Genomic DNA, 22,655 nt, shown 5'->3' on the forward strand with positions numbered 1-22,655 from the left:
TGGCTGGTACAGAATACAAGATGAATGTCTTTTCTACACGATTTACACAATAGCACAGATCCTCAAATACAGACCTCCACCATTGCCATCTTTCCTGGCATCCTCAGCCCAGACCCATCTGTATCAGAGTGCTCATTTTAGTCACAATTAAAATTCTTGTCAACATGCTTCATGATATACCTGTTTTCCAGAAGTGTCCCTTACAGCTTTTATGGCACATTCTCTATTGGATTGGGTGTATCCAACTGGCAGCCTCCAGGTGCCTCCTACAGAGAGGCCTCTAACACTGAGCTGATTGTCATTCTGGACAACAAAGTCTGATATGCACACATGCAGGTGTAATCTTAGGGAGTGAAAATACTGGTTTTCATTCCAAGTATTGCTTCTTACTTGCACTTAAATCCAGGAAGACTGAATTTGAAAAAAGATCGTAACTCAGTCTAAGACTATCTGAACCCAGACTTCTAAATTATTGTTTGACTTAATACAATCCAAAAATTTAGAGCCATTTATGTCCCTACAAATAGATATACCCAGATGTTTTTAAATTTCTGTCAACAAAAGACAGCTACATGAATGTGAAGTAGGAGTGGCTGGAGAACAAGAATCTTTGCAATCCTTGTTTATACTTCCTCAATTGTTCCCTTTTTACTCTCTTTAGAAAAGTATTTATTATTCTACTGCTATTCTTTCCTGTTTTGAACAAAATAGAACAAAAATTGTTTTGATTTAAAGTTTTCTATCCATGTTTTCTATTCTTGAGCATCTGGTATTAGTAGGAGTAACCCTTCAGGGGACCCTCCATACATTGGCAAACATCCAATATCCAACATTAATTAACATTCTCCCATATAAAAATCTCTCATTACTCAAAATACATCCTCTCCTACACATACACTTCCCACATCCTAAGCTTTTCCTTACTGAAGACAAACCTATCTCCTGAATTTTAAATGTAATAAAGTCTAGAGTTTTGTGTACAAGTCATTCTGAGGTAAAGATTCATTGCACTTAGTAATAATAAAAATCCAGCTGTGGTTTCCTACACCTTGCAATTTTCTCATTTTGCTTTGAACCTCTTAAAAGAACAAATTTAAAATCAAATGAGAAATGTGGGATATTTATCAGAAAAGTTGAATCCTTTCAGCAACATTAGCTTTGCTGATCCAACCACTGCTGATTTCTGAGGAGAAATTTTTTCGCTTAATCATTATTATGTCCAAGTAATTTTCACTGTAGCTACTAAATTACACCCTTCTCAATTAGATTATAGTATCTTCAAATTAAAACATCAATTATTTTGTTCAGCTACTAAATATAATTCTCTCTCTGATCTTGAGAGTTGCAATGACATTGATAATGTAGGAAAATCACCTTTTAATAAAACATGCAGTTACTTTTATTCCCGAAGCTGTGTTAGCACCTTTCAACTCCAAAGTTTTGCAAGAAAAGGTTGTACAAAGTGTTCATCAAGTTCTTTAACTTAAAATTGTCCCAGAAATTCCTTGCTGATTTTCTTTACAAGTAAAAATCTTCCCACTCAGCAAACATATCATGAAGAGGCAATTTGAAAATACATAGTTCACAGTTTGTTTTCCAAACTGGCCTGTGGGCCATATTTAAAATAAGCACTTCCACTATGAATGCTCTTCTGATTCTATCAATGGGTCATTCAAGTAAAACTTTTTTCATTTGTCACAGTCATATTTCACCTCAGGAAAATACAGAAAGACTACAAGCTACTTAGTTTGTTTCCAGTTTTAAAGATATCTTGAAATTTGTTTTTCTGTAAAAAAAAGACCAAAACTGAAGAGTTAAATGAGGAAGTCTGACTTACATTTGAATCAAATGTTAGAGATTTCTAAAAGATATGATCAGAAATCTGTTGTGAGACCATCCTTTGTGTCTATTCTGTTGTATTTATTTATTTGACTCTAACATCTCATTTTCAATTATGTGCAGTCAAACTTTAGCAGTTACACAGGGACAACCTTGGTTTAGTTCTATAATAAGAAAACCAAAAAAAGATTCTTTCTGAAATCATTGGATTAAGCAATCACCTGATTCAGACCACTCACAAGAGAACTTCATGGCATATCCCTGCCTCATTGCAGAAGATGGCAAACAGCCTTGTGTACTCAATTAGGTTTAACTAAGATAAATATCAGGGGTTTTTTTCCTCGATTCTAGAAGTTGCAAAAGCATGAAGCAGCTGGCTTCAGTGTGATAAAGAGCTGACCTCAGGAGCATACTATTATCTGTAGAGGAAGAAGAAGAGCAACACTTGAAGTAAACTCCTTCTAAATACAAAAGATAGCCAGTGTATGCCATTGATTACTGCTCAATGGCAAGTTTCTCACTAGATAAAAAATATTTCGCCAAATGTATTTACTTTGAAGTCACTTCGTACAACTAAATGAAAAAAATCCCAACTCATTAAACAAATTTGTCATATATTTTTCCAAATGAAGGAATAGTATTTTATAAATTCTGATATATGAAGGATTCAAAAGATTTTACTTTTTTTTTGTGTTGAGAAATGATCACTGAACATCCTGTGAGCAGGCAATCAGCATGAGAAGCAAAAGCTGTTTCATCCCAACTATTGCAAAAGAGATCAAATGCTAAGATTTTTGCAGCTGAGTTTCTGTCGCACAGCACCATAATCCCCCTAGGATTTTCCTTTGGAAAAGGCCATGAAGTTAGAAACGTGAAAAACTAAAAGGCAAGGGTATTGTTGTATCAAGCATCTTGATTTCATGAAAAGTTTCCAAATAAGAAAGGATCAAGACTGAGCAAAATCTTTAGGAAACAGTTTTCTGTAAGCAAACATTTAAAATGCATTTCCATCATCATATTGTATATTTTCTTTCATGAAAAACTGTGTCAAATTTTTTCTGAGGAATAGATATATTAACTTGTCTTCCTATTCCAAATTATACCCAACTCAGGTAACCTGAATTTGTTACTTAATTTGCACCAGCATCACTTTTCAAATGAGACTTGGGTAAAGGAAAGATATTAAAAAAACCCTTCTCTTTACCAGCTATATATGTTTGTAGATGTGTCTTTGCTTCCCAAAATCCAAATGTTAACATGACATTTATTTTCAGTTCTTATATTTTTGAGTACTCATTAAGGCTTTTGTTTTTATCTATGGCTACATCCTTATTTCATTGCTCCTCTAAGTACAATTGGTTTTCATGACTACAACTTCCCTGACTATGTGTATATGCTCAATTTAGCATTAACAATTTACCCATGTCCCACTTGTTCAGTAAACCTAAAAGAAAATTCTTAGGGAAGAAGTGAAATCAGTACCAATTTGCTTTGTTTGGGCCATTAACAATCTGCAGTGAATCAGTAGCTGCTATGCCAGCAATCCTCCCTCTGAGGTGGGAATTTCTGAGAGGAGCGGGAGAAAATGTAGCTGAAATGGAAATGGCTCTCTTCTCTTTCTGTAAACTCTCTTTACTCATGAATTGGTGTTTCTATATCATCAGTGTTAAACTTCATATTTCCATCAAATCACATTCCAGATGGTTCCAAACATTTTATTTTCTTAGGCTGGAATACTATTATCACTCCATTTTCCTGACACCCAGTGTGATATAAAAACAATCCTCCCACTTTTAGTTTTTAAAGATAACTACCACCCTCAGTCCTCAAAATCCAACGCAGAACAAGCAAGAGTAGATCCAAGGTCAAACATATTTAGGAAAAACCAAGAAGAACCTTATGTTAGTCACTGAAAAATATTGTCCAGTGAGGATGTAGGATTCACCTCCTTTGCCTTATATGATACTTAACTGGGAAAGGTATCAAACGTCTACTAAGACATTATGTGATGCTGCATGCCACTTGCAGAGCTCCTCAAAAATTTATCATGCTTACTAGAATGGTTTAACTATGTTTCAACTACCAAAAACACTCCTTTTTTTTTTGAATTTTGTGAAATACTATTTGCTACTGTACTACTCAAGATTAAATTGTTTGCAATGTAAAACAAACAATTAGTGTTACAATAATAAGCTTGTTTTAAAAATGAGAAGGAAAGAAGTAAAAAATAGAGGACCAATTAACCTGTAGCTCTTCTAAAAAGAATAGACAAGAATTCCACTTCTCTGAATGAATGGTTACCCTGTGAAACCAATTCTTTTTCTAAAAGAAACAAAAGAGAAAGCAATCTTCTTTACTTTTATCACATAAAAGAAAAAACAAAATAATTCTGTTTCTGTATTTTGGGCCATATCAGCATTTTAGATACACAACTACAAAGACAATAATATTTAATTTTCTATTTATAATGACTCCTTGCAATTTCAATCTCCACAGCCCAGTTAGATAGATGTTACATTTTCAGTGAATTTAAAAACTGTTTAATGAAGATTTAGTTCTAATCTGTAATATGATTGTTTAATTAAGTGAATGCAATTACTTTTTCTTTTTGCTAAAGGATAGAACCTTCTTACAGTTCAGACAAGAATAAAAGTGCTCTCATATGCTCTTTAGTACTACTCAGTGTAACTACTCTGAAATTTGGTATATTATGCTGAAAATATTTGTGTAAAATAAAGGGAAAGTCAAGCATTGTATTATGTCCTTTCCAACTTAAACAATTCTATTTTTAGTTGGGCCTGCAAGAACAGGACCAGGAATACTGGTTTTAAAGTGAAGAAGAGGAGATTCAGACTAGATATAAGAAAGAAATTTTTGAAACTAACTTTGTGAAATGCTGAAATATATTGCCCAGAGATGTGGTAGATTCACAGTCAAGTTGGATGGGGTTCTGAGCAACCTGATCTAATTGAAGATGAAACTACTCATTGCAGAGGGGTTGGATTAGGTGAACTTTACAGGTTCCTTCCAACTCAAACCATTTGATGATTTGATGATGATTTAATATTTATTATATGTGAAGTTTAGCACATTGAATGTGCATGTTTAATATCGCTCTTGTCTACTTGGATAAGAATGAAAAGCATGTATGAAGAGTCTGGTTTGGTGGTTTTTTGTGGGTTTTTTTTCTGTTCTCAGTGGTTTTATTTCTCTTTCAATACTAGTACAATCTCTGATGCCTCACCCTTCCACTTTAGTGTGTTAGAAACACACTTTTCCCAGCTTGCTTGCTCTCCTCTATATTCCTCTACCACGTTTCCAGGAGCCTGTGGTCTCACTTTAAAGCAAAAATAAAACAAACACAAAGAAACATTGGACAAGCAGTCGGGGAAAGCATACATATAATCAAAGGAATGATTTTGAAATCGGAGGATGGAAATTGCAAAAATCCATCCAGTCATTATTGCTCAAATTATCGTGATTTGCTGGTGCAATCATAGTAGCTGATTGCCAGCACCAGCCACTTGGCTACACATAGACTGCAGAAGAGACTTCAGTCAGGACAAATAGGAGTCACATTTTGTCAAATGAAAGTCACATTTTGTCAAATGAGAGTGGCCATAGAATTTCAGATTAAAGCTCCATCTAGTTTGGCAGACAAAGAAAATACCCATGAAATGGAAAGTACAAGACAAATGTGTTCAATATGCACCCCAATTACTCTCCTGAGCAAATAGCAGAAACAAGTGCAAGTGACTTTCAAAGCTAACTCAAAACACAGATACCAAGCAGGAGCAGGACAACCATCAAGCTGTGTTTGGTTCAAGTAGGAAGAGAACCATCACCCAAGCACCAGTGCCCTGCATTTACCCACATGCTCTCACCGAGAGCATCCACCAGAACTAAGCAGTCACATTCTCAAACACTGGGCATCCCACTGATGTTATTGCAGTCATTATGCACCAGCCTAGAGAAGCTGTTTTCAGTATCATGAACAAAAATTACAGCAATCTGATACATCAGCTTTCTTACCCACTCCAATATATACTGAAATTTTATCTAGACTTGTAACCACTGCTTTTGTCTTCACCAGGCCTACAGACATCTATTCACAAAGGGATGTCAGAGCTCGCCTTCCACTGCTACTGATCCCTCTTAGTTACATCTTCTTGAAAGACAGGGTAGTGCCCTAAATATTAACTTTATATATATATCTGAGCTACACAAGCTCACACATGTAAAAACATACAGCATCAAAGGAACTGGAGAAGCACTAAATGTAAAAAATCTACTGTCTGCTTTCAGTCTCTTCAAATAGTTCAGATGCTAGGGCTTTCTTTTGCCTAAGTAGCTACTGCAAATCCACTGTTCCCATTCCTGCAGGTTAAACTACTGGAAGAAGGATGTACAGACAACTACTTCAACCCCACTGCATTAAATCCACAGAAAAACTCAGCTGTTATCACCAGAAAAAATGTTTTCCAGAAAGTCTATTCCTTTCTATCAGTGTACCTCAAACTAACCTAAAATGAGCAGCAATTTCAATTCTTATAGGAACTTGACGGAACAAATGAAGCTTTGAGAGCTGTGCACTCCAATTTTTTGTTAAACCAACATTCTCAGGGAGGCCTGAGAATTACTTTTAAACTCCAGACTAGGGTTTTGTTTTATACAAAATACAGCACAATCATCTCACTTGGGGGAAGATCAGAATCCATTTTGCTGGATAAAATAGTGAGGAAAGAGTATGCAACAAATTTTCTCCTTTTCCGCTGTGTCACTGAATAGTATTAGTCAAACCCAGGGACTTCTAAGAGCACTTTGATCCCCACACAATTGCCTCTGGGTGTTGAGGAAGACTCTGTCACTTCTGTGGCAGGGCAGTATCTGGACTCTGTTCTTTTCAAGAGTCTCTTTGCTGTGGAACAGGCTTTCTGCACTCTTACACACTCTGCTTTTTCTTCTGACCTATCCTGCAGTCTAGAAAAACAGTTGCTGTCAAGGGAGGAAGATATTTCTAGCTAAATTTATAATTTATTTTTCAGGAAACTTACAGTAAGAACTGAGAGCTAAAAGGTAAAAAAATAGCTTTTTTTTTCATTATAATAATTTCTATTTTTGTTCAGTTGTTTTGGAGTCTTAGGGGGTTGTTTGTTTGTTTTTGTTTTTGGTGTTTCATTGTTTTCCCCTGGGTATTGAAAACTGATATACCTTTACATTTTTAATTATTTTTGGTGTATTTTTGGGGTGCTTTTTGGTATTTTTATGGTCTTGATGTGGAATTTCAAAAAGTCAAGCAGAAGTTTATTTTAGTAATGATTAACTCCCCTTATATATATATAATTCCTTAAAAATATTATAAAGCCTTGAAAGGTATTGATATCAGACTCTTGTCATTTGTAGTTCTCCAGCCACTTCCCCTACAGGCAGTTTTCAGAAAGCTTATTGCAACATGCCCTGGTGTTCTGGCATTCTTGTGTACAGATGACCAATTTCCCCAACACAAGCAAGTACAGCTTTTGAAGTTATGTCAACCTCCCAGTTAAGGAATTTTTTTTCCCATGCCTTTGCTCTGGTTGCCTGTGCATTACATCAGAATTAAATATGTTTCTTACTGAATGCTGAGGTAAACTACCCTACTTACTAGTTTTATTTACTGCTTTTATTCCAACTGTCTTTTCTTTCTGTGGGTAAAAAATATTTGCTAGTTTGGGTTACTTTCTCTTGCAAGTCTGAACAGAAATTCAATTCTCATAATTCTGTTGTAGACTTAAAATCTCAATTACTCCCCCGGCCCTTTGTCCCTACAAGCAATTTTATTTTTGATCAATGATTTAATCTACAAATTACAAACCTCCTATTGCAAATGCCTTTATTTTCTGCTGACTTTTCATTCTGCAATCTTAACCTATGATTTTTTGTTCCCTTTCTCTCTATGTGTTCAAAAAATTTTTGAAGCACCACCTTGATAATTCCAAGATTTGAAGCACCACCTTGAAATTCCAAGATTCTTGGATTCTCTGGCAAGAGACTATTCTCTGTTCTATTATAGTGGACATTTTTGGGGGAAATCTGCAGGTAGTTAACAGTTTTTTCTAAAACCAAAATCTGAATACCCTATATGAATGTCCCCATATTTTCTATGTTATATATTACATTTCTTCATCCAATCAAGAATAAACATGTGTTGAAAGACAAAGCAGGCTTATTAATGCGCATCTCCTGGCAACCAGGAGACAAAGCTTAGTATCTAATCTTGACTAAGGTAGCTACTGTGATAAAACAGTTACTTCTTTAGTAATTTGGCAAACTCTGGCAAGCTCCGCTGAAGCATGTGAAGGACAAAAGCACGATAACACATACCATCACTTTCTTTGCACTTAGAAAGTCTCCTCTAATTTCCCAAAGGGAAACAGTGATATCTTGTGTAAATGAGTTGCTTCAGATATCCTGAGACTCTTTCTAATGGCTTGTACATTCTACACCAGAATTGCATACATTATTTTTTTTATCAGAGAGTATTTCCAGAAAAAAGAAAGCATATTTTAAACCCCTTTTTTGGGGGGAGAATAAGTGGAAAAAACCTTTTTTTTCCAAATGCCTAACAGGAAGATGAAGATGAGTATGTGGCCTGCTGTAAAATCTCATCCAAGGTATACAACACCCTGCTGCAAATAAGGCACAGAAATATATGTTTTGAGATGTTGCAGTGAAACATGAGACAGAAAACTTAGGGAGTCAGGCCAAAAGGTTATCTCATGAAATGAAAGATAAAAGTTACAGAAAATTCTATCTGATAAATAACATTCTTCTCAAAATGTGGTTTAACTCACTGAGTGTAAATAAAAATAGTGTAGACACACAGAGATTTTTAAAAATACACTTCTACCAAATACAATTTCAATCCCTGGGGAGCAAACCACCTGTTTCAACAGCAGCTTTCTCCAAACTCAAGCACAAGTCAATTGCCAATGAAACTTACTGGCATAATGGAATGTCATCTTTGAGGATGCATTTTCCTCCATTTTTGCAGTATTCCTCAGGACAAGCTGCAAACATAAAGGTAAAAATTGTGATTTCCCCCTCTTTTTTATTACATTTGTCATTATCTGATTTTCAAAATGTCAAAATATTCAGACCTGTCCTTTTGAGAGCTTAGCACTTCCAAAACTTCTTTTTTTTTTAGATATGGACTTGGTAATACAAATGTGAAGTCATAAGAATATTACAAGCAATGGAGTGGTCTTGAGCTTACTGAAATGCTGAGCTGCACTTGAACAAGCTTCAAATTTTTCTCAAATGAGATTTTCATCTGACTCCAGAAATAGAATTTTTGCCACTTACTTGATTTTCAAACAACGGGAATATATAAAGTAAGACCCAAAAGAATTGATCTAATATTTAATTAGTACCTGTCTACATTATTAGTAATGGGTTTTATATAGGGCTGGTGAACAGACACTCCTTTATGACCAACCCTTTTATTAAAGGTATTCAGAATTTTAACACTTAGAATCACATTCTCATAAGAACGAGGGAAATCAGGCTTTAAAAGACAAAAGGTGTTTAAGTACTTAGTGATATTCTTTTAAAACCTCTTGATGTCCCTTAACTTGGATTTCCATATCATCACATTTAGTTTTACTGAAGGTTAGTTTTACATTGCTTTAGCAAGAAAAAACTCAAAATCAAAACAAGAAAAATCTTCTTCAGTATGAAAAGAACACGTAATATCCAAATTAGACCTAAAGAATTTTGAATATATGCAAAATGAAATTTTTATTGCACCATATAACAGTGCTATTCAGTGTAGACACCTCCAGTGTCAGGATTAAATTTTGAAAAGTGCATTACTTACTTAAAAGGTCTGCTTTCTGGAAAAAATAGTGGAAGATTTTAAAGTTTGATTTTTTATGTTGAAGTTTTTAATGTTGAAGTATGATTCCTTCTCTCACATGAGCAACCTGGGCTTGTGAAGGTGTCCCTGCCCAAGTCAGGGGAATGCAAATTTGTGATCTTTAAGGTCCCTTCCAACCCAAACCATTTCATGATACTATGAGAGATAGTGAACACAATACTTGTGGTCAAATTTCACTCCTAAAGAAACTTGTGGATGCCTCCTACCAATAAGTATTTGTAAAAACTCTCGTTTTTAAATAGACATTTAATATTTTATAATGAATTATATCATATGCATATGTGTTGTGAATTTTATCACAAAAATCATAAAAATTATTAAAAAAGAGAGTTAAATTCTCAGCTAATGCAACTTGAACAAAGCTGGCAGAGTGCTGTCTGCACAGAACTGGTCAAGAGTTTATATCTGTCTTGGGGAAGAGCTGCAGTACCTTTCTGTAATTGAAGGGGACATTTTGAATCTAGAATAAATTATTTATATCACCATCATCTATGTACTTATTAGATTTTGTTAATAAAAATCTAATTCACCTTGAATGTGTATTATTGTCCTCTACTTATTTTTCTCCACCATTTAACTACTAAAAATCAATCCTGAATATTTTTTCAAATGCACTGTGTTAAAACAAATGCTATTTAGTTTATTTTCCAACCTGGATTTGTAATACACTCAAAAAAAAAAAAAAAAACAAAAAACCCACAAATAAGCAAGCCTTTTACTCAACAATATGGGTTAACTCAACTGGCTAAATCAAGGGAAGTCTTAAAAGTATCCTACAAAGGGTTGGGTTTTTTTGAGCAATGTGTTTATATGGTAAGAAACACCTCTTATGAAGATGTTAAGATTTTAAGCATATTGTAAATATTTTTCTCACTTTCATATCTGTCATACTTTCATCAGGAAAATTCATGCCTAATATAATTTGACACAGTTTTAGCAGAGGAACCTCAGTCAAGTTTGAGGACTGCCAAAGCATTCAGTAGGAAATAACTATACTTTCTTTGTTTCAAATGATATTTTAATGCAAAACTAAATACCTGAGCAGCCAGACTCATCGAGGCTGGAATCAATGCAGTCTACAATTCCATCACAACGCTGGGAGAGTGGTACGCATTGATTAGTTGAAGCACATAACAAGGAACCATTGGAACAATCTTTAATGGCTGAAATGACAAGTAACATAGTTGCTATAATCAGCTGTATTTTTTTTCTCTCTGTTCAAAAACTAGCAGAAAAATTGATTCATACTGTAGGATACAAACTTGCATCTGTGTGACCTCTCCAAGCTTTCATCTTCAAAGACATGCAACTTTACTACTGAGATGCTAAATAAGTAAACAAATACAGAGCACAGATGGTACAGAAACTAATTTTTCCCATGCAATATTTGTGAAGGAGTGCATATTCACTCACAATGTTGAGAGTGTATACTGCAAAATCCCAAAGAAAACCCATAAAAAAGGTATCAGCAAACATAATTAACTCTCATTCAGAAACTAGTTTCAAAATTATGGAATCAATTTCTTTACACATTATTTTAACACATTATAGAGGGAACAGTCGTAGCAACAGACCTAATGGCTGAAAATTTTGCAGTTAAGGACAATAACACCAAGTTATTGGTGCTGAGGTAAAGAATATAAAGACCACATGAAGGCACTAAAAACAGTAAAGATATGAACATAAAAATATCCAATTTTCATCTATATTTAATTTTCCAGGTGCAAACTAAACCAATAGAAGGTATAATGATATCACAGCCACTTCGAAAGTATAAAATTTTTGATATTTCATAGGTATTTAACACTTACCAAAACTACAAGATGTACATTTTGGTACACTACAGAAAACTGAAAATTTTTTTTTTATTCATTGCTATTAGCATTTCAATCAGATGAAAAGGATGTTGGTCTGTCAAAAACTAATGTATACATCCCACTGGTGTTAATATGTTTGGTTTACAACCTTAGTATTGTAGTCAGGGAAATAAAAGACTAAATAGGTGAGGTAATATACCCTCCACTAAAACTGTCAGCAAGAAGAGAGCCAGCCAAGTAGAACATTTTTAACTGGAAAACAGCTCCAGAATTTTTGTTAAATGCAGCAAGTAACAAAATCCACTTCATTAGTACGTATAAAACAGTATTATCATAATGTTGTACAACCTATCTGCTATGTGAACTCTACAGGACATTCTGTCTGCATGAATTCTTAAGTCATGAAGAAAAGCATTTCTATGGTAGAAACTGTGTTTTTAGTAGGGACTTGACCAATGTTTTTTTGTTTAGTTGGTTTTTTTTTGTCCTGGCCTCCTTTAGGGCTTTATCCTTAATCTCTGCAAGATACATTTTGACAAATAATCTTTATCACAAAAGAAAACTTTCCCATATGAATTCCTGAATTCAGAACCCAGAACACTTTTGTTCTATGCTTAAATAGTGTTAAGTGTTTTGTTTTGCACTTAAATGAATAAAATTGCTATGGGACACAAAATGGAAAGTGTCAGTACTTCCTAAACTGAAGTTTTCTAAAATGAGGAGGTAGATTTGATCTGCACCAAAGAAAAAAAATATACATCTAAAATCTAAAAGAATAAATCCCCACTTTCAATCTGTACTATTATTATAGTACAGATCGGTTGGAGTTACTAGCACAACAATCAATTTTATAGATCATGCATAAATTTCATTAAAAGAATGAAATTTCTGAGATTTTTACTTTTTCTCTCTGACCTTCCCCAGTTAACAAACTTCTATGGGTTTTCACCAGTTAAAAGTAGGAAGCTAAAGATTAAACACTGTGCTCTCATGGCACACACAGCTGGAACTCAGCACCAGCTGTGACACTAATCAGCTTTCCACTGATTTAATTCCAAACTAGCACAAATCATTTTCTTTTTGCTTTGCATTCTTCTCTGCTTTGCTTTGCTTCTCTGAATTATCTTCTTCAGTGAAGAAACAAGAATTACTGCTTCTGTATTTCTATCTTATACAATCAAGACTTGCATGTTTATTTACTATGAACCAAATTTTGGAGTAACAAGTACAGACTTGACTAATTTTCCTTCAGACTGAGATACCCAAAGTTCTGAAATATCTATGGAGAATATTTGTTCGTTGAATAGACCAAGATTTAATTTCTTCTTAACCCCTGGGTTTTGTTTTGAAGTCAAAGCAGTAAAATAAACAAAGCAAAGGAGTATCTCAGTTGTTTAGGTAATACACAAAATCATGGAGATCTTTTGACTTTCAGATTTTGAGGTTCCACATCAGCTTCTGTGGTGTGGTGTTGGGATGCACCTATAATAGAACACAGCATGGATGTCTAGCAGAGGACAGATTGAGGAGGAAACAAGGTCAAATGAAGATTACCCATGAGGGTTTATTTGAAGAAAGGAACATGCAAAATTTCTACATGTCTTCAGGGTACATAGAATTTAACATCAACTTTATCTTCAAAACTATGTCTACTCCCAACAAAACCACAGAGTTCACTTCAAAACAAGACACAGATAGTCTGTCAAATCCATCCCAGTTTGGTTAACCACTTTGCTAAATTAAATGGCATGCACAATAGCCTGCATTTATATTTTGTAGATTGGATAGAAAATATTAAAGAACATTAATTTCTAATCCACTGGAAACTGATATTTTTTACCAATTTTTTTTTCATTCTGATAAGGATGAGAAAAATGTTAAAGTTTTCGAGCATGACCGGTTTAGGAAGAAAAGAATTTATATGTAAAAAGTCTTTTTTTCTTTTTTTTTTCTGTGTAGCTAATTATTTTGAAATTCTTGGAATGAAACATTTGGTCTCAGTTCACCTGCTAATAATGAAATATTTTTAAATGGCAGACACTCACTTTTTTGTCTGTTTGTTTCAGATGCTTCTCCGTGGCATCTCATTGCGGTTACATTTCAAAGCCTATTGACCTTGTGTTTTGTTTGTGAGCCCTTTTCCTTGCTTGGGGCGGAGATTGCTGCTATTTCATGAACAGACTTGATTTCAAAATCCTTGAAAGGTCAGGACTGCCTTAAATGTTACTGAATAACAGAACTGCAGAAGCCTATCTTTCTGTCATATCACGATCAGAGGTTACAGAGGCAATGCAAATACAGCTGACTGATTTAAGGAAAAAATGTGGAAATGCTTGTAAATATTAACAGAAACACGCTTGCAGTTTTTTAAAACACTTACTAAATTATAGCAAGAAAATTAATAAGCATGAGCAAAATTATTTAGAAATGTAAAGCATCTCTGCAATTAATGCATTATATATGACACAAATAGGGGTTTATTTGACAAGGGAATGATGAATTTTACACTGAACTTCACTGTGTTGAACTTTTCTTTTCTAAAACTCAGGAAAGAAAGTTTGGGCGGGTAAGTTACCATAGCCGTAACCACCACCATGTGTTGGAACTCAGCAAATCCCTCCGGGTGTCCAGAGTTGCCGAGGACCCCACCGGGGGGCTTGGAGACCCTGGCACACAGCCCAGAACACCTGTGGATTTGATTATGACCCCTGGAGCAAGTTACCAGCTTTGTATGAGGACCTGAAAGTCACAGACATTTAAATAGTATAATAATAAAATTATCACAGGGTGAAAATGTAGGTTTTAGGATTTTTGGTATGGGGGTTATGGGTACAGGATGGAGGGACTTGGGCGTGTCTAGCCTTTCTTCTTCTTCTTCTTCTTGGTCTCCATCTTCTGCTGTGATGTTGGCACTTGGGGACTGGTTTAGAATAGAAGTGCACTGTCTAAGATAGGTGATAGGTATTGGAAAGTAATTGTAAATATGTTATATGTAGTTTGTAGTATAAAAAGACAACACCGCCTCGGGGGTGGTCAGAGTGCCTTTGGCTGCCTTGCTGAGCAGAACTCAGCTGGGCAGAAAGAAAATTTTATAGATAAGAATTAATAAACAACTTCAAGACCAAGAACTGAAGAGCTCTGACTCGTTCTTCAGATGCGTGGGCCGAAACAGAGACATTCCACACATCTCGGGGCAGCAATTAACAGCCAAAACCTGAGAACCGTGGATGTAACTTACGGCAGCCAGCTTCATCCTCGCTGAGGGGGCAGTCGCGCACCCCATCACAGAGCAGGAGGGACGGGACACAGCCCTGGGAAGGACACAGGAACTCTGCTGCCTTGCAGGAGCCCGGGGCTGTGCTGGTGGGCATCTCCACGGGGCAGCTCATCTCATCACTTCCATCGGTGCAATCTTCGACCCCATCGCACCGCGCAGTGAGGGGCAAACACTGCGGCATGTACGCGCACGGGAACCCATCACCGCTGCAGGTGGGAGGGTGGGGACCAGCTGACCCTACGGGAGGGAAAGGAATGGTTATGGATTCTGTTCTTTCAGTAGTCATTCACAAAGGAATGGTTAGGGGCTCTGTTCTTTCAGTAGTCATTTGCAAAGGAATGGTTAGGGGTTCTGTTCTTTCAGTAGTCATTCACACTGCCTTTGAGATGGACAGGAACTCAGGAACTGCTGGGAATGCAGCTGGTTTTGATCACTAAACACTTTAGAAAAAAGGAACCCAACTTTTATGAAAAAACAGCTCCTAAGTGCAAAACACAGTATTAAAAACGTTTTGTCTAATATTAACTGAATTGTTGTTGTTGCAGCATTTTGCTTCTAAATCTCAAGTTCACCATTTATTTTGATCCTATTACATCTTTTGGCACGTACACATAGAAGGGTTAATACCAAAACATTGATAAATCTTGTCTGGAAAGCCTTAAAATAGCCCTCAAGTCAAAATTTTAAGTTAAATTAAGAAAAATATTTTCATAAAGTAACAATAAAAACTTTTACTGATCTAGTTTTTTATTACTCTGACTCTTTAGTGTAGCTTGATGATAGGGAATTAAATAAAAAAAATACTAGATAGGCTTCCAGGATGCAAGTAAAGAAAAATGTGGGTTTTTTTTTTGTTTTGTTTTGTTTTTGAACTTTAACAAATTCAGACAGCTGGCAAAAAGGAAATGAATAAAATAAAAAAATATAAATAAATAAATAAAATATTCCATGCTTACTAGCATTGTTGAAAGAAGAAGATACTGGGGAAAGCTTTTTGGCATCATGTATATAAATAAATTGTCCCAGACATCTAAGTCTTTCTTTTTTCCTATGAAAACCATTGCAAGTGAATTTTATCAGCAGAAGCATAAGATCTATTTGTGGAAACTAATTTCTAAGGAGCTGGCTGTGCTAATGTTTTGTTCTTTATGGCATCAGTATCTCCCAGGGAAGCAATGTGATGGAATCCTGTATTTTTTATGTGCAGAGAAAAGAGAAAAATCCCCAGAATTCAGCTCCATACTTTTAATCTTTCTTTTAAGGTCAATTTGCAGCAGCTGAGTAAAAAATATAATATAATCATTAGAGACAAGGTAAGACAAATTAATGGCACTTCCTCCATAAAAGACAGGAGGAATTTTGCTGTTGACTTGGGCTGAGGCAAAGTAGACAAGCACAAAAAGTCATGGGTGAGTCCAATGAGATGTCCAATGTTACTGCTGCATTAAGGCATGACACTCTGTAAGGGAGCACATGGATTTTGGCGTGATTTTATGACTTTTAATCCTCTGGTCATATCAGTATGTTTGTGTATTCTACAATACCAGGCTGGGGTTTTACAGCGTGAGGGCTTTGTTAAAACATGCTCAGTTTCAAGGATACCACCATCATAAATAACAATAGCTTTTTGTACAAATAAATGAACTGTTAATGCATTCAGGTGAACAGAATACCAGCATTATTTCACCATCCAGTTGCTTGTGAAGCAGCTGTAAGGAGAAAGAGCTCAAAGTTCTATTTAATACAGACCCTCTATAGGTTAGAAATTTTTGATTTTCAAGTTGACTTTATATCAGAAAATCATAATTGAAAAGCTTCATACAATAGAAGATGCCTAACAATATTTCACACCCCTAATTAAATTAAATCTTTCTACTAGAGAAATTAATTTGATTCACTGGATATAGTGTAAACATAAAATAACAAAAATTATTATTGACTCAGTGAAAATAATAACCTGGTGATCTTCTGTACTGTTTATATTCAGAATTATGCCATGCATATCTCAAAGATGTGAACTTTTACATGGGATTGAAAAGATTGTGATTTCATATGTGTTTTATAAATGTGTTAGTCTAAGAATAATCTACTTTAAAAGGCTTATGGAAGTTTGTTTTAGGTACTTGATAATAGACATTCAGATCACATAGTGGATTGATTTGGTAGATTAAAAGTATTCTAGATTCTGCCTTTTTTTCTACTTTGGTCCTATACTTTACCAGATAATAATAGTAACCCATGAAAATGCTGAATTTTGTTTGTCATATAGAAACTCTATATAAGGCCATGATCCTGCCAAGATACTGAAGAAATGTCATTGGGAGAACATAATTCTCTCTCCATTGATACAGAACTAGTGCTGTCAAATCATGCACAGTGGAATAAAAAAAGATATATTTTTTATTTTTAGTTTACATTTGCTTTGGGAAAAAATAAAAAAAGTATGATTATATTTGAAAGTACTTTTTTTATTTCTGCTATTTCTGATCCTTTCCTCACAGTGCCTAGGGGGCTTTTAACCAGCGAAAATGACTTAAGCTGCAGTCAGTTCTGCTTATACACATTCTTTTGTCCTTGCATAGTCCTGTGTTAGCTTTTCTGTATTTGTTCTGATGCTCTGGAAATTAACCTCTCACAGATACAATATATTTGACTTTGCTGTGGTTGCCTGTTTATGTTGCAGGAGAGATTGCATTTATAATACATTTGTGAGCATTTCTGACCCAGTTTCATTTCCTGTTCTTGATATGTTTATTCACATGCTTCTACTCAAATTTGTTCTGTAAACTAAAATCCCCTCTTAAACTCAACATTTCTTGAATGTGTTGCTTGTTATGAATCTGGCCTTGAGTTTAAAATTATTTTCAGACTTTTGTAACCCTGATCAGTTTAGCCTTATGAGCCCAATCATATAATGAGCTTATGCATGTAAATAATCCTGTGCCAAATGCAGTATTCAGAGAAATGCTTGAATTCTCTTTTTGAATGGGGATGATTGATTATTTTTCTATTATTATTATTAATATTATTTTCTATTATTATTTTCTATTACTATTTTATATCATTATTCCCTCTGATTGTCAGAAAATAATTTTTAGGATGAAGTTCTTCCTGACTTGCATAGCAAATATGTTAGAGTGTGCAATATTCACCAAGGGCAGCAAAGATATGTCCAGGTTGAGTTAGGTGTAAGGTTAACCAGGGGTCTTATTGAGGTCTGTTTTATATTTGCACTACATTAAAAAAAAACTAAAGTCATATCCTGAAATAAGCAAAATCCTTTCAGATCAGAACAGTGCATGAGATGGGAATGTACATCAAAGCTCATAGGAGTATCTCTTGCTTATTAACTCACGTGATATGTTAATTAGTTCACATGTGTTTGGTTTCAGATACAATAGAAAAATTGTGCTCTGGTTGCCATTCTATAAGAGGTTGTTATTGCCATGGTCTGCCAAAACTCTACCCCAAAATTCAATCTATTTTCTTTACATAAAGTAGGTTACAAATTTTTTCCCATTTATAATTTAAATGTGCCTGGTAAAAATTTTGGAGATTTATCAAAACAATAATTTGTACAAAGCTAACAACTAAAAAAAGCTAATTAAGAATATGCAAATGTAGAAAATAATTAACTAGTTCCAACTGAAATCTCCAGCAACATTAATGCAAAACTAATTACTTGTATTCAAAACTACTGTCTATGTAATTATTCATTTTAAGCTGATCATTGCAGTATCTGCTACTGACACATTTCCTTCTAAAAACTGGGAATATTCATTCTGTTTTCTTGCCACTGTGAAGAATTTAACTAAGGTGTTAACACTACAATGTGGTTTGCAGTGAAAAACAAGCTGGCACTAATGAGAGATTGTCAGAAACACCTGACTCACACAGTAGTACACTCACACAATTTAGCAATGAAAACTAACTTTAAACTTAGCATATCTGTGAACCTAATATTTTCCTCTTGTACGAATATATGAAAGTCATGTAAACAGCATAATCTGAAGTGAAGCCTTTTCAATGCAAATTGGACCATTTGTGGCCCACACATCCCTTCTGTCACTTAATATTTTTTGATTCAACAATTGCCTAACACTGGCATGCCAAGAAAATGTTTCCCTCACCTTTTCTCAAATGCAGAAAAGATGTTCCCAAGGCAGCACTCATCTCCTGAGCGCCGTGTGACTCTCGTTTTCAGACCACATTCAGGAGTGCAGGAGACATTGTACAGGTTACTTTTTTCAAAAGCATTATCTGTTTGAAACTGTTTAAGGATTTGGAGATAAATCTACTGAAAATGATGAGTTCTAAGGAAGACAGTATAAAAGCTTTAGCTTTTTGTATCCAGCCTGCATGCTTACTGAAAAGCACGACTAAAAATCCTCAAGAATTCAGTATTTGCGCACAGATGAAAAGCAAACTAAACAAAAAAATTCAGCAAAAATAACCTCTGCACTGCAAAGCACTGAGTCTGAATTTGGATTCACATGAAAAGCAGCAGTAAATTGTTGATGTTCCATTATACCTAAGAAATCATGACTTTCCAAGTAGAAAGCTGAGTACATGTCCTTATTTACTTTACTTTGCACTCAGTGTTTTATTTTGCACTTATTTTTACCTTGCATATGGCAAGTAACCAAAATTAAAGAAAGGGTTTAACATCTACTTGTGTATCATAAAAAAGACATTTTAATTAGGTCCTAAAAACTGACATTTTAATTTGGTCCTCTGTCTTTTGAAACTTACACAGCTGTGCTGGATGAGTCATAATCTATGGACCAGAAGTGCTACCTCACATGCACCTTCACACTTTTATGAGAAGTTAAGTAGCTGAGGTAGATATAAAAAAAATCATAAAAATCAGACCAGTGTTTAAAGCAAATAAAATTTGTTACATACTGTTCTGTGAACTGCAATAACTACAGCTGGATATATCTGTATTTCATTGTTGTCAGATCAAATAGGCACTTTTAAATACATTTTCATTGCAATGTGCTACCATCAAACCATGTTTACAGTAAATAGAGATCATGAGCTGATGATTTTGGAAAAAAGAGCCTTTACAATATGAAGTGTTAAGTCAATAAGTGCTCATTGTCAAGGACACAATTATATATTTGTGGGATAGGGATTTGTTAAAGGCTTACTGCTCATTGATGAACATTTTCTGTACACTTATGATTTGCTGTTATTGTCTTTGACATCTATGGAGCATATGATCCTGTTTCCTGACTGTAAAGCAAGCTTCACAGGTTGGCACTGCAAATATTTTGCTCATGAATCACAGGCATTCAGTCAGAGAAAACCACAGAACTGCTATTACCCAAATGCTAATATAAAATAAATGTTTGTATTACACAGTCATTACCACAGCAAGCAGCACACAAACATGCTTAATTTGAATGAAGCAACAGCTCCAGGCTATCCTCCTTTTTTCTGCCTTTCCTCTTCAAATACAAAGATCTCTGGTGCAGAGTAGGTCCCCATTTATATTTATATATCACCTGTAACAGTGAGTTTTAGTTAAGCCTAGTGGACATTGCCATTAGAGTCAACCCCAGGGAGCATGAAATAAAGTGACCACAAATGCTGTTAGGCAGCACCACCTCAGGTGTATCAGAGCTTGCTCTATAGTCCATTTAAGTAAATGGGATAACTCATATTGATTTTAATGGGCCTTGCATCAGACCCCTGAAAACCAACAACCTGTCTGATATATTTGCATAAGTAATTTGCCTAGTGAATGTAATAAAAACAGTGGACCTATTAACTGCAGCTAAAAGAGGTCAAAAATAACTCCCTCCCATAGATTTCATTAGACAAGAGTATAAATTAATTACGGGCCCAATCCAGTCCATTAATTAATTTGAAATAGATGTCAGTCCTCAATTTCAGTTCAGTAAATATTGGATCAGGGCATGAAACCAACCCATTCAAGGTGGCTGCAAGGAAACAAACTTGTTACAAAAATTAATAGGACTAAAACTATACAGATACTTAAACAACCTTTCCATGCGTTTTTATCCATTACAATAAAGCTCCTGCTGTTCATTTCCAAGCTTGTAAAAAGATTAAAATTAAAAAAAAAACAAAATAAGGGGGAAATTAGTCTGGCCAATTGAATCTTCAAGTCTTCAAGTCCTCTTCCCTTCATGAGAAGACAGAGTTTTGGGACAGGGTGCTGGAAAGGGTCTCAGAGACCCCATGACAAAGCCAGAATTAAAAAAACCATAATATGGTCCAATGATTTCTATATGACTCTGCAGAATTTATTTTAGATTATCATAGTTTGCTAACATACAAACATAATGGAAAACAGACAGGTTTACTGCCAGTAAAGTCAAGCTAAGATTTAGTCTTCACTCAGAGAACTACTGATTCTGGCAGGAACACACTACCTGTGACAGGAATATGGCAATATTTGCTATATTTCTGCTAACAATATTCTGAGGACTGTTAGCTATGCCTGCTAATGTCATGGATTTGTTGGTTTGTTTATTTATTAGGAGCAATGACAAACTGGAGAAGCTGTGAAACTTTAGTCTTTGACAAAATGAAATGGATATAATTTCTGAGATAAATGTGAGCTGAAGAATTGCTATTGAGGAGATGAGTAGGTTTTACACAAGGAAGAGTCTGAGAATTTTCTGCTTTTTAAGATAGCATCATGAAACCATTTCATTCCAAATATTATTTCTCTCCTTCCCTCCAAGGAAATATGTTGATTTATATGAATGAAGTTAGCAAGGAAAAGTATAATCTGTGTGATTTGAAAGTTTTCTGCTGTAAACAGATGGGGTTTGGAGGTTCAATATTAATGAAAGTATTTTAATACACTATTAATAAATCTGAGGAATTTTAATTTCCCAAAAGGCATGAGCTTGCTTCAGAAGATTTCAGTATTCTGGACAAGTTATAAGAAAGCAGATAGTAACTGAAAGTTTTGGACAAAGATAGTATAATTGTTAATTTAAACACACAACATAATTGCATTTAGGGATTGCCAATAATTATCCTAGTTATACAGTGCAATTATCTTATCCTAAAATTATTCCCAGTTCCTTTTCTGTGAAATCCACAAAAAGTTTTGGCTTTTGACACTGGCTGGGTCTGTGCACTGGAAGGTACAAGAACAGGCTGAAGGAGCTCTCTAAGGTACTATGTTTGGATCACAATTTTTAGTCTTTAAAAATGCATAAATGCCTTATCTCTGCCAAGAAACACGGATCTAAAGCATATATTGATTGGTTTCAGGGAAATGCTAATTGACTAAAGAATCTATTCACAAATTTCCCTGATATCTCCAGTCCTCTATTACTACTCATTCTGCTTCCCTCTTCCCCTCCTTTGTTTCTGTGAGCAGTCTCCCCCTACAACTCTCATGAATCATCTCCTGCCCTTGAGGAAAGAAACTCCATGAGTTTTTTCTTTCTCTTTCCCTGTGAAAGAAACTCCATGTGAGAGAGATTTCTGCTTCACTGCAAGCATGAGCAGACAAGTTAACAGTGATTCCCCTGGCTCTGCAACTTGAAGAAATCAGAAGTTACCTCCTCTACAGTGTTTTTCCCCATGATCTAACACTGTAATGTTAGCAGTTCAGGCCGCTAACCCTTCCAGCATTTCCAGCACTTGGGCTCTGGGAGTTTCAGAGAAGGATCACAAACTGTCCAAGGTTTTGTCAGATGAGTCCTGTTCCTCTGCAGAATTTTCTGTGTTGCTTCATGCATGGGCACACATGGACACACTTGCACACACGGGGACACACAGACTCACACACCTGGACATACAGATGGACACA

General features: G+C 35.1%; 1 protein-coding gene across 1 annotated transcript in view; it reads right to left on the reverse strand.

The window, feature by feature from the left end:
* The window catches only part of MALRD1 (MAM and LDL receptor class A domain containing 1), a 232,953-nt gene that overhangs the window by 35,326 nt on the left and 174,972 nt on the right, over positions 1-22,655 (reverse strand). The window contains exons 33-35 of the mRNA XM_064703173.1: positions 14,813-15,088; positions 10,795-10,920; positions 8,822-8,888 (exon numbers count right to left, since the gene is read on the reverse strand). Coding sequence (XP_064559243.1) covers positions 8,822-8,888; positions 10,795-10,920; positions 14,813-15,088 — 469 coding nt within the window. The remainder of the gene's footprint in view (positions 1-8,821; positions 8,889-10,794; positions 10,921-14,812; positions 15,089-22,655) is intronic.

Source organism: Zonotrichia leucophrys, chromosome 2 (assembly GCF_028769735.1).
Source record: "Zonotrichia leucophrys gambelii isolate GWCS_2022_RI chromosome 2, RI_Zleu_2.0, whole genome shotgun sequence".
Lineage (NCBI taxonomy): Eukaryota > Metazoa > Chordata > Aves > Passeriformes > Passerellidae > Zonotrichia > Zonotrichia leucophrys.